We start from the raw sequence: 12518 nt of genomic DNA on the forward strand, positions 1-12518 counted from the left end.
AGACAAATAGGGAAAGAAAAGGTATTATAGAAAAATAAAGAGAATTGAGCAAAGACTTACTTGTACGTGTATATGTTTTTTGGGTGAGCAGAGGAGGCTGCATGAAGTTTGAGCCTGGGATGGTTAGGAGAAAGAGGCCACAACCAGCTGATGTAGGAAATTTTTTTTTTTTTTTTTTTTTTAATTTGAGATGGAGTCTCGCTCTATTGCCTAGGCTGGAGTGCAGTGATGCAATCTTAGCTCACTGCAACCTCCACCTCCCGGGTTCAAGTGATTCTTCTGCCTCAAACTCCTAAGTAGCTGGAACTACAGGTACATGCCACCATGCCCGGCTCATTTTTATATTTTTAGTAGAGATGGGGTTTCACCATATTGGCGAGGCTGGTCTCGAACTCCTGACCTCATGATCTGCCCGCCTCAGCCTCCCAAAGTGCTGGGATTACAGGCGTGAGCCACCGCGCCAGGCCAGGTCATGTAGGAATTCGTATGCTGTTGGGATGTTTGGATTTTATTCACAGTTGCTGGGGAGCCAGATCTTTTTTATTGCAAGGCATTTCATTTACTTGTTGAGGTACTTACTTATACCTGCCTTACTCCAGAAAGGACTGTGTTAAGAGTCCACCTGTTAAGTATAGTGACTAGTACATAGTATTTGCTTAGGAAATATTTGTTGCTGAGTAATCCTTCCATATTCTTTGTTTTTAAATTGGATATGCAGAAATGTTAATTATGGTGTTATCCATAATGCTAAAACATTGGAAATAACCTAAATAGTAGTATCAATGGAGATGGTTACATAAGTCATTGAATATGAGAGCAGTAATCACATTACAATTAAAAGGGCTGTGTTGCAAACAGACTTTATGGTGTATTTAGGTGAAAATGTGCATATTATCTTTAGAATTGCTTGGCTGGGCATGGTAACTCATGCCTAATCCTAGTATATTGCAACTGGAAAAGGGCTACAAGGAGACAAAATTAAAACAGTTGTTCCAGGGTTATTCCAGGGTGAATGGCTCTGATTCATCAAGACAGCATTCATTCCACCTCTTTTTCTTGTAGTATAGTATGGTGTCGTTTCCATGTGGCATTAATAGATGATGTGTATCTGTGAGCTGGATTATTCTGACAGCCAAATGGAGAACAGATTGAAGGGCAGACAGCATTGGAGCTGGGAAGACCAATCAGGAGATTTTATAGTAATCAGGATGATTGGAGATAAGTTCCTGAGCTATAGCAGTGTATATAATCAGGATGGAGAAAAGAAAATGACATTTAGGATGCAAAAGTTGAGTAATTTAATGTTAAGTAGATATATGGGATGAGAGACTTGGAGATGTTGGAATGACCAGTTGGTAAAGAGGAAGAGCATAGTTTAATGAATTGTTTTTGGATCAGTTGGGAATGCCTCGGGAACATTTAAATTTGTTTCTGTGGCTGGAAATTTAATATGTAATTCTGAAGCTCTAGGAAGAGATCTGGCTAAAGTATTCAGAGTAGTGGGCCAAAGGACAGGTCCCTGAAGAATACCAACAATTAAGGGACAGAAGGGAACCCATGAAAATACTAAGAAGAAATGGTTAGCTTTCATTCAAACCAGTATTTTCCAGTGTTTTACAAATCAAAGGTGTAGAAAGTGCCAAATGGAGATGTTATCTAAAGTTACAAATAATAAGTAGAGAAAAATAAGTGAATCTTCTAATTTAATGTTTTCCGCTGTGCCCCAGGGTTTGTTACCTCGAGGTGAGAAACCCAATCCTTTGAGGCAAAAGAACGCCAAGGTGAACCAACTCCTCAAGGTTTCGCTGCCGAAGCTTGCCAACGTGCAGCTCCTGGATACCGACGGGGGTTTTGTGCACTCGGACGGTGCCATCTCCTGCCACGACATGTTTGATTTTCTGCATCTGACAGGAGGGGGCTATGCAAAGATCTGCAAACCCCTGCATGAACTGATCATGCAGTTGTTGGAGGAAACACCTGAGGAGAAACAAACCACCATTGCCTGACTGGCTCCCATCAGTGTTACTAGCATCTCAGCTTCCTCAGATCAGTTCTATCACTGGCACTACAGAATCCTTCTCTTTCTTAAGGCACTTTGCATTGTAGAATGTTCCTGGATGTTCATATCTAGTGTTTGAAGGGGAGGAGGGATTTAAACTGGTCCTGTACATAGAAGGTTTGTTTGACAGAGGAGAAAAATTAGCCAAGGAAGATTGTTGTTTAAATTCATTTGAAACCAGAAGGGGACTTTTTAGTTGTATGTGTAACACATTCATTGAATTATCACTGTTTTCCTAGGACAACATCAAGCCTAAATACTGAACAATATGAAGATTCTTTTCTTGGCCTTTCTGTGGATTATGTCATATATAATAATAATCAGAATCATCCTACTTGGCTTTAAAACACGTTTTTTCCAATTTTTTAAGGTTCATAATTTAGCCTTTTGTTTTTATGTTGCTTAGATTCTCATGTATACTGAATATTTTCTTAACATGTAGCATCAGGTTGAACATGCTTGTCATTCATATATGGAAGATGCTATAGTGTAGAAGTGAGTTTGTTCTGCTTTCTTAATCTTTTCCATGCTTAGCAGTGAAAAACAGGTTTTGCCCCACTAGAGGGACTCTTTGGAGGGTATTATTTTTATGCTGCTGAATATCATGTCTATAATAGACCCGTGCATGCAGCCTTTCCTCCCTATTGCCCTTCATGTCCCCCTTTCCCCCTTCATTCCCCCCTCCTTTTTTTTTCTTTCTTTCTTTTTTTTTTTTTTTTTTTGGTCCTTGTTGACATTACAAGCTTTTAACACATTTTTGACCTAGGAACCCTGTTGCTGGAAGTATAGTCTCCAGCCAGTTACTGTCATGATAGTACTGCTATAAAACTCATTCTTGTGTGGTGTTCTGTGCTATAGAGTCTGTGTATTGCTATTCATATTCAGAGTTCTGGTTTTGTTTTTCCCTTAAAACCTGTTACAGCTTTTTGGGGGGTTGAGGGGAATCAGAACTCTTGTTTCCCATTCCATAGCACCTGACATTATTTCAAGTTTTATAATATCTTAAGGTGTATATATTTTTTTTTATTGGCTTAGTTGTTTTTTGTTTTGTTTTGTTTGAGATGGAGTTTCACTCTTGTTGCCCAGGCTGGGGTGCAATGGTGCGATCTTGGCTCACTGCTGCCTCCACCTCCCGGGTTCAAATGATCCTCCTGCCTCAGCCTCCCGAGTAGCTGGGATTAAAGGTGCATGCCACCACGCCCAGCTAATTTTTGTATTTTTAGTAGACAGGATTTTGCCATGTTGACAAGGCTGGTCTCGAACTCCTGACCTCAGGTGATCTGCCCGCCTTAGCCTCCACAGTGCTGGGATTACAGGCGTGAGCCACTGCGCCTGGCCTTATTGGCTTAGTTTTTAAAGTATCGTACAAAAATTTTTGGGCCTTTTTCCATGGGGAAACAAGTGAAGCTGCTCTTCAGCATAGACACTACCTTTATCCCATCATTTTAGTAAAAACTAGGTTTGTTTCACTTCTAAGGTGTCTTATTAATGTACTTAATCTGAGAATTTGTTGATCTTAATGTTTGCTTGGGCTATATAAGAACTGCCATTAAAAAAATGGGATAGTAGATGGTTTTATCAGTATACCTATGGAATATGTACAAACTGGATCTATCGATATTTTGAACTGGACCAGGTGGGTATTGAAGTAACCCATCAAAATACACTCTGCAGTGATTCTGCTTAATGTTCCAATTCAGTAACGTACTTGAAAGGCAAATTTCAGTGTTTTTGTATGTTGGAGGAGGGCTTACTGATTTGTGCTAAGACCCATTTCTGCTTGAGGGATAAAACTTGGGCTCGTTTTTTTCTTGTGAAGTCTCTTTCTAGAAAATTGTTTTGTTTTGTTCTTTTTTAAAAATACATACTTTTTTGAATGTATCATGTCTTCATTAACAACAGAAAATCCACATGGTGTTTACTAAACTTGTTTACGATATTAAAAATTTTATTTTTAGTAGCCCAGGTTGAGTTTTTCACAAGAGATTTTTTTCTTAGCTGAGGTATAGTTTTATAGGAAGAAGAATTAAGCCAGATTTTTGTGGGTGGAAAGACAGTTTTCTATCCAGGTCTTTTTTGTTTGTCAGAAGGTAGGAGTACAGTGCAAATAAATCCATTAGGCTACTCCTGCAGCATGCGCTTTTAGCTTCTTTCTTGACTGAGGATCACATATCCCTTTGTGAGCTGGCCCTCAGCTCCTTTGCTCATATGTACAAACCTCAGATGTTACTACATTTTATATCTACCAGAGCTATTCAAGCAATAGTATTTGAACCACTAGCCTTTTAAATAAAATTCTGCCCCGTTACTGATGTGCAGATACTGAGTTCACTTTCATTTTTTGCCAGATTTCTTTGCACTACTTTAGGTAAAAATAGTTAATCTATTTTTCTTTGACATCCCAGTTTGCGTCAGTGACAGAACTTACTGCTTGGTCTTTGTAGTTTTAAAAAAATCTATAAATTTAATGCACTGTCCAAGTGAAATGTCCTAGTTGTCATTGTGATTAAGGGGCCAACTTTCCAGGCAGCTAGCAGAGATACTATTCTCTTTTCCTCCCAGCAAATTTGTATTCCTTCGCCCACGCATTCCTGCTACACTAGATGGCAGCCAGTGATGGAACTATAAAGATGTCTGTGGTCATATCTGGAATGTGGCAGCTTGAAGATGTACTGCCAAGGGTGATCTAGGGCAGGTTGTCTTCCAGTCCATGTATTCTCGGTTGCTGTAGACAGTTCTCTGGCTACCATTCTGGGTCTACTTGAACTGTCAAGGGCATCTGCCTAAACCAGAATCTTTTGTCGGAAACCTTAACCCAACAAAACAAATCTTGAGTAGCTCATGCCCGGCTCTAAGGAATTTTGTCTCTTTGTTGAAAAAAAAAAAAAAGTCCAACTTACTTTATTTTATTTTTTTAACCTAGTCACTGTTTACAGTTGTATGCTAAAGCCTGAAATACTGTCTGTGCTGTGGTGTATGAGCATTGCCAACTTTATATTTATTGCAGTGAAGAAGAAACTAAAAATATATGAAAATCAGGAGCATGTCTAAGCTCCTAAATCCATGTGGGTGCATGTGGGAGAAGTGAGTTGGGGCCTCTTGAAAGGAGGCTTTTTGGAGAGGGGTCCCCCAGGCTTCTTGGTGTTCCTGCTTGGGGATCACTGCTGCTAGCTGACTGGACCTCCCCGTTGGAAGTTTGTGATTTTGCTTTGGCAAAGTTTCATTGACTAGTAGAACTCATTCTGTTTTAGTGTATATTTCAATATAAATGTAAACATTTTGCTCAAAGTTGCTGATGTCTTTCTGTCTCCTTTATCATAGTTTTTATTCTAATGAAAAAAAGGGATGGTTTTTCCCTGCCTTACAAGGAAATTGGATATTTAGATCATCCTGCTTCTTTACTGTGGAACTGAATGTACCAGGCTGACTCATCACTTACCTTCTCGGGCATGTAGGATGGTAGGGTGGGATGAGTAGGTATAAGGACCCTTCAGAAAGCATAACTGCCATCCTTAAAGTCTGCTCTTTTCCATTAGATTGGAATAGTTTTGCAGATAAGATTAGTCTGGATTGTAGGCTGTGGACCACCTCATCTGAACTGGGTGAATGTCATCAGTCTCAGTATAATATGTTGTTACTGGCCGGGCATGGTGGCTCACGCCTGTAATCCCAGCTACTCTGGAGGCTGAAGCAGGAGAAATGCTTGAACCCAGGAGGTAGAGGTTACAGTGAGACGAGATTGCGCCATTGAACTCCAGCCTGGATGACAGAGTGAGACTGTGTCTCAGAAAAAAAAAAAAAAAAAATCGTGTTACTACAGCATAGAGGACATGAACCTTGAGCATAGACTCATTTATCACCCTTACCTCTGCAGGGTAAAACAGCTGCCTCCAAATACTCTTATTCAGAGATAATGAGACTAGAACAAGGGTCGGTTAACTGGTCCATCAGGACCTATCCTGATGACTAACACCAGCAACCACCAGGCCAGCAATAATTACAGTGAATTGGTATGCCAGTGTGATGTTCCTTGGCAGCTAAAAGTTTCTGTGATCTTTGTATCATTTGCTTTATCACTCTTCACCTCAGTGGTATACTATTGGATTAAAATGATTTGCTTCTCTAGGAGGAAAAATATGGAGATAAATTGAGACATTTTGTTTTTCTAGCTGCCCTTCCCGCCTCCCCCGTATCTCATCTCACCAAGTTCCTCTCCACCCACACTCCTGGAGGCCTTTGTCAGCTGCTTGCAGGCCACACAGCAGCAGTGAAAGCAGCCTGGATCTTGAGGCTTTGCTTTACTGTATCTGTATTACCCCATGTGAACCTCTTAAATGGCCCAGAACAAGTGGAAGAGGTAGTGATGTGGAAGAAAGAAAAAGCTCCCTCACCAGCATGTGTACTTGGCAAAACCGGAGAAACCAACATGAGAATCCATCCCCTACTTTATTTTCCAGCCATGGCAGAGATGAAATCTTTAACCCAGTGACGTGTTTTTACATAGCCACAAAGCAAAAATCTTCAATGTTTTGCTAAACATACAATCTTTGGCTGTGGTCTGATGTTACGCTATGCCTTTGGCCTATTTGCTGGGTCATTCTGGCTTAATTCATATATCACATATATATGTGTATATATATATGTGAATTTTACACCCTGGTCAAGCTTTGGCAGCACGCTTATAGTGGATTCATAACACACCAGTGTACTGCAGCTTGCTTGTCAACCACTGACTTAAAAGATCAAACCGTTAAATGTAACATTTAACACTCTCCATGACCTGGCCACTTTCATTTGTAAGCTTCTACCCTTTACTTTGAACTTTTCTGCCAAGAGCACCAAACCTACCTGTATGTTTTTGCCCATAGTTGGGAGCCCCCTGTCTGGAATGTGCTCTTACTCCTTTGCTGGTCTAGCTCCTACTCTATTTTTATTTTTTGGAAACAGAGTCTCACTTTGTTGCCCAGGCTGGAGTGCAGTGGTGCAATCTTAGTTTACTGCAACCTCTGCCTCCCGGGTTCAAGCAGTTCTTGTGCCTCAGCATACTGAGTAGCTGGAATTACAGGCGTGCACCACCACACCTGGCTAGATTTTGTATTTTTAGTAGAGACAGGGTTTCGCCATGTTTACCAGGCTGGTCTCGAACTCCTGGCTTCAGACAATTGGCCTGCCTTAGCCTCCCAAAGTTCTGGGATAACAGGTGTGATAACAGCAGCCCGGCCACCTGTCCTCTGATTTCTAAGCCAAAGACCCAAGCTTTCTTGAAATAAGAGAGCTGGCTCATTTTTATCAGTGATCTTTGGAGGCAGAGATTTGAGACGGATCAATTATTTATCTGCTTGTTTTCTGCAACCTGATGACCAGCCTTGTTTCCTGGAAAGCTCTGATGTTGGTTTCCTCACGTGGCCAGAGGGAGCCAGATGCAGGGCCTGAGTATATCGCAGATATTTCCCAGTGTGAATGGTGAAAGCCCAGTTTTAGGAAATGAAAAGTGGCTGATCTACCTCTAGGAGAAAGTACTGCCCTCTTGGTCAGAGCTTCTCTCCTTTGTCTCCCTTCCTGTTCTTTAGACAATAGGATGGTGAATGCAGGGTAGCCTAGCTCCACTGTGAGTACTTAGGACAGTAGAGACCAAGTCCAGACAAGGCTCCCGAAAGCTCAGAAAGCTTAAGTGGTTTGCCTAAAGCACACAATGCAAGGATTTAACTGTAGAACTTTCTTTTTTCTTTCTCTTTTTTTTTTTTAATGGATGAGAGGTTTTTATGCTGCCCAGGTTGGCCTCAAATGTGTAGCCTCGCCTCCTTACGCGTCAGGACAACCACCGCGGCTCCCAGCAACTAGAACTTTTTGACATCAAAGTCCTTGCTTTTTCCATAATACCACGAAGCCATGTGACAAGTTTGAGACTTTCCCTAGTACGGCAGATTAAATCCTGTGTCTTTAACTGATTTCTCACTCTAACATGCATCCAGTCTTCGCAGTCCTTGTAGGAAGAGAGAGAGCCAGACACAAGGGCAGCCCTGGGAAAGAACAGAAAGTGTATGATGGAAAAAATGCTGAACTCTTCTTGCTGCTGGAGCTGCTTATGTCTGGGACAATTCTTTCTAAGCACCAAAAGAAAAAACAGCCCTTTTTATAATCACAGTGAAAACAGAAAGCTTCAGGTCCGTTTCCTTCAGAGGGGTTGGTTTTGAATCCTTTTTTTCTGGGTTAAAGTTATACCATTGCTTGATTCTGAAATCTGTTTTGATTCTGTCTCCCACCCATAGGCATGACTACTCCCTACCTCCCAGGTTCCTAAATAACTTGATTGGATTCAGCTATCCATTTACTGTGATTCTTACGAAATCCTGCTCCGAGTGCAGTCTTCAGGTCTTTTCTTTCTTTCTTTCTTTCTTTTCTTTTTTCTTTTTTTTTTTTGAGATAGTTTCACTCTTGTTGCCCAGGCTGGAGTGCAATGGCCTGTAGTCTCTGCTCACTGCAACCTCCGCCTCCCAGGTTCAAGCGATTCTCCTGCCTCACCCTCCTGTGTAGCTAGGATTACAGGCACCTGCCACCACGCCCAAGTCATTTTTTGTGTTTTTATCAGAGACTGGGGTTTCACCATGTTGGCCAGGCTGATCTCGAACTCCTGACCTCAGGTAATCCACCAGCCTTGGCCTCCCAAAGTGCTGGGGTTACAGGTGTGAGTCACCGCGCCTGGCCATTTTTTTTTTTAAATGGCGTTTCGCTCTCGTTGCCCAGGTGTGCAATGGCGCGATCTCAGCTCACCACAACCTCTGCCTCCCGGGTTCAAGCGATTCTCCTGCCTTAGCCTCCCAAGTAGCTAGGATTACAGGCATGCACCACCATTCCCGGCTAATTTTGTATTTTTAGTAGAGATGAGGTTTCTTCATGTTGGCCAGGCTGGTCTCGAACTCCTGACCTCGTGTGATCCAACCGCTTTGGCCTCCCAAAGTGCTGGGATTACAGGCATAAGCCACCGCACCAGGCCATCTTCAGGTCATTTTAACAATACCCCTGAGCCACGTGAAGCTTCCTCCCTGTCCTCTCACCCCAAACTTCATAAATCCCCTGTGACTTAAAATGGAGCTGGACTCATGGGTCCAGCAACCTCCTCAGCTGTGTGTTGAATGGTCCCATTTCTTTGGTCCATTCAACACTCGGGAAGGGTGGTCCACAGGGAAACAGAAGTCATCGGAGCCTTATGGCCCCACCCTGACCGCTTGAGGGCCAGGGTTAGGATTGAGGTCTTTGTATACTATGCCAGGGAATGCGGTAGCTGGACCTGTGCACAAGACCAAGATCACATCCCTGAAGCCCCAACGTCTCCCCTGTATGCTCACAAGTCTGACTTTGAGACCCACCATTGCCCTTTTTTGCTGACTGCTGCAACCAACAAATAGGCATTCTCTCCCAGTGGACAGACCTCAGAAAGGACCTATTCATAAGTGAGTTGTGCTGTTCCCTCCCTGGCAGGGTGGGGCAGAGAGACTGAGGAAAGTTCTGCAGACCTGGGAACAGCAAGAAAATCTGCGGTTGCTGCCCTCCCACTCTGTAGACCCAGGGTCCTGACAATTCAAAAGTTAAGTCTTGAGACCTTGCAAAAGGTAAAGATCCCTTCAGAGTTTGCTTGGATGGGTTTCTCTCCAGATATTGCCAGGGGAAAGGGAGCATACAGAAATAGTGATAGTCCACAGTTGTTTGGTTCCAGAGCAGTGGTTCTCAAACTTCACTGTGCATAGCAAGCTCCTGGAGTGCCACGTTAAATTGCAGATTTCTGGGCTTCACCTCCCAAGATGAATTAAGTGTGAAGTAGGACTCCAGATGTGCATTTAAAACAGGCCTAGGGTCACATCTTGCCCCGAAGTTACGAGGCCAACTTGGAGTAGTGGTGCCCACCTGTAATCCCAGCTACTCAGGAGGCTGAGGCTGGTTGCTTGAAGCCAAGAGTTCAAGACCAGCCTGGGCAATGTATCAGGAGTGTTTCTTAATGTTTCAGATTATTTACTGGAAAGATGAGCAGGATTACCATGAAAGAAAAGTCCAGATGGACTGTGGAAATCCTATACTGAGTCTCCAAACTTGGCAGCTGAATATATGGAGGGCTCATGATGAAGAAACCTCTTTTGTCATCCTGAGGATTCTCTGATCCATATTCGCCTAGATGTGCTGGAAATGGTGGTGGACCAAGGTGCAAACTTGGTCTAGTGAGGTACTAATGGGTTGAAGTTTTTCTGAGCGTCACTTTCCTCATTTGTATAATGAGGGGTTTGCCAAGGAAACCCCTAAGGTTGTCTTCTAGCTGACTTTCCAATTGGTGAACCCTTTTCCAAAGGGTTCCCAAAAGGAACTTTCCAAAGGGTTCACTTTCAAACCTTCCAAAGGGTTCAACTTTCCTTTTCCAAAGGGTTCACCAATTGCTGCAGCTTGCTTCTGGTCTTCATCCTCAAGTATGCTGTGCTTGGACAGAGGCCAAAACTAATTCCCCCACTCACCATTTGCCCAGCATAACTACAACAGTACCTGGCACATAGTGGATGCTTATTAAATATTTATTGCAGGAATGAGTAAATATAACTAACTTGGTCATAAGGTAAAATAGTCTTCATTGGAACAAGGCTCCAGATAGTTGGGCAGGGCTGGGAGCTGAGACTGCTGCAATCCTGCCAGCTGAGAGAACTCTGACAAGGCACCGATCTGGGTGGCTTTATTAGGATGTCTGACAGCTTCAGAGATGGCCACATTTCTTTTCCTTTAAACATGTCTAATTTGGCCGGGCATGGTGGCTCACCCTGTAATCCCAGCACTTTGGGAAGCCGAGGTGGGTAGATCACCTGAGGTCAGGAGTTTGAGATCAGCCTGACCGATACGGTGAAACCCCGTCTTTACTAAAAATGCAAAAAATTAGCAGGGTGTGGTGGTGGACAGCTGTAGTCCCAGCTACTTGGGAGGCTGAGGCAGGAGAATCGCTTGAACTCAGGAGGCGGAGGTTGCAGTGAGCTGAGATCACACCACTGTACTCCAGCCTGGGCGACAGAGCAAGACTCCATCTCAAAAAAAAAAAGTCGAATTTGTCTTATAAATGCAATATATGTGGCTGGGCACGGTGGCTCATGCCTGCAATCCCACCACTTTTGGGAGACCGAGGTGGGTGGATCACCTGAGGTTAGGAGTTTGAGACCAGCCTGGCCAATGTGGCGAAACCCCATCTCTACCAAAAACAGAAATTAGCTGGGTGTGGTGGCACATGCGTGTAATCTGAGCCACTCGGGAGACTGAGGCAGGAGAATTGCTTGAACCTAGGAGGCAGAGGTTGCAATGAGCTGAGATTGTGCCACTGCACTCCAACCTGGGTGACAGAGTGCGACCCTATCCCCCACCCGCAAAAAAAAGCAATATATGTACATTGTAGAACACTTGTAAATTTTTTTAAATATAAAAAATTTAAGAACCACTCACAATCCATTAATTTTTATTTTTTGGTACTATTCTATATTTTTAGAGTTAAAGGAAAATGATATACAATATGTTATTTTTAAAATTGTAGTTCAAAGTTAATTTGCTAAATTTTATTTTTAAAGTTTGGCCTGCTTTCTGGAGACATTGCTAAATTTTTAGTACAATATTTTTCTATTTTTCTGTGCATGTCTATATGTATTTGGAATATATACTCTTTTATTTATTTTTGAGACAGAGTCTCTCTGTCGCAGTCAAGGCTGGAGTGCAGTGGCACAATCTCAGCTCACTGCAACCTCCGACTCCTAGAGTTAAGCGATTCTCCTGCCTCAGCCGCCCCAGTAGCTGGGATTACAGGCACGTGCCACCACGTCCCGCTAATTTTGTATTTTTATAGTAGAGATAGGGTTCACCATGTTGACCATGGCTGGTCTCGAACTCCTGACCTCAAATAATCTACTCATCTTGGCCTCCCAAAGTGTTGGGATTGCACGCATAAGCCACGGCACCTGGCCCTATATACTATTTAGTGTCATATCCTGAATTCTCTGCTTACATGTCCTTTGAAGTCTTAAGCATCATTTTTGATGCCTTCATGATAGTGCATTTAACCAATCCCTCATTATGGATTCCAAGTTGTTTCCTTTTTGCTTTATATTATAAATATCACAGTGATAAGCATAGCTGCCCACGTATTTTTATCTGTGCTTCATATTTCCTTAGGATAGAGTCCAGAAGTGGAATTACTGGATCAAAGGGTATAAAGCTCTCTAAGTTTCTTGAAACAGTGCCAAAATATTTTGTAGAAAAGTTTTCACCATTTTACACTGAAGGTCAGTATCTTTCAGTGAGCTTTGTAACTGCCCCTGAGAGAAGAAGGGAAACAGCCCCAGCCCGGCAAGCTTGGGAAGCTCGGAAGGCCGTCCCTGCAGCTGTGTGGCCCCTCCAGAGGGGGGTGGGAGAGGCATGGGGATTCCTCCTGCAGTGCTGCCTCCGTTTC

The 12518-nt window shown here is 42.9% G+C and overlaps 1 protein-coding gene across 3 annotated transcripts in view; it reads left to right on the plus strand.

Moving 5' to 3' along the window:
- PAFAH1B2 (platelet activating factor acetylhydrolase 1b catalytic subunit 2) overlaps window positions 1-12365 on the plus strand; it is a 35285-nt gene extending 22920 nt beyond the window's left edge. Inside the window, exons 6-8 of one of the 3 annotated variants that reach the window (XR_004053492.1) lie at window positions 5934-6061; window positions 10062-10274; window positions 12242-12365. Coding sequence is in view for 1 of the 3 variants with exons in the window: in XM_030917379.1 (XP_030773239.1) it covers window positions 1728-2006 (279 nt within the window). In the remaining 2 variants the exon portion in view is untranslated. Of the gene's footprint in view, window positions 1-1727; window positions 5348-5933; window positions 6062-10061; window positions 10275-12241 lie in introns of those variants that run through there. The other 2 variants (XR_004053491.1, XM_030917379.1) reach the window with 2 other exon arrangements.
- Window positions 12366-12518: the final 153 nt, after the last annotated feature.

This window comes from Rhinopithecus roxellana, chromosome 15 (genome assembly GCF_007565055.1).
Source record: "Rhinopithecus roxellana isolate Shanxi Qingling chromosome 15, ASM756505v1, whole genome shotgun sequence".
NCBI classification, from domain to species: Eukaryota; Metazoa; Chordata; class Mammalia; order Primates; family Cercopithecidae; genus Rhinopithecus; species Rhinopithecus roxellana.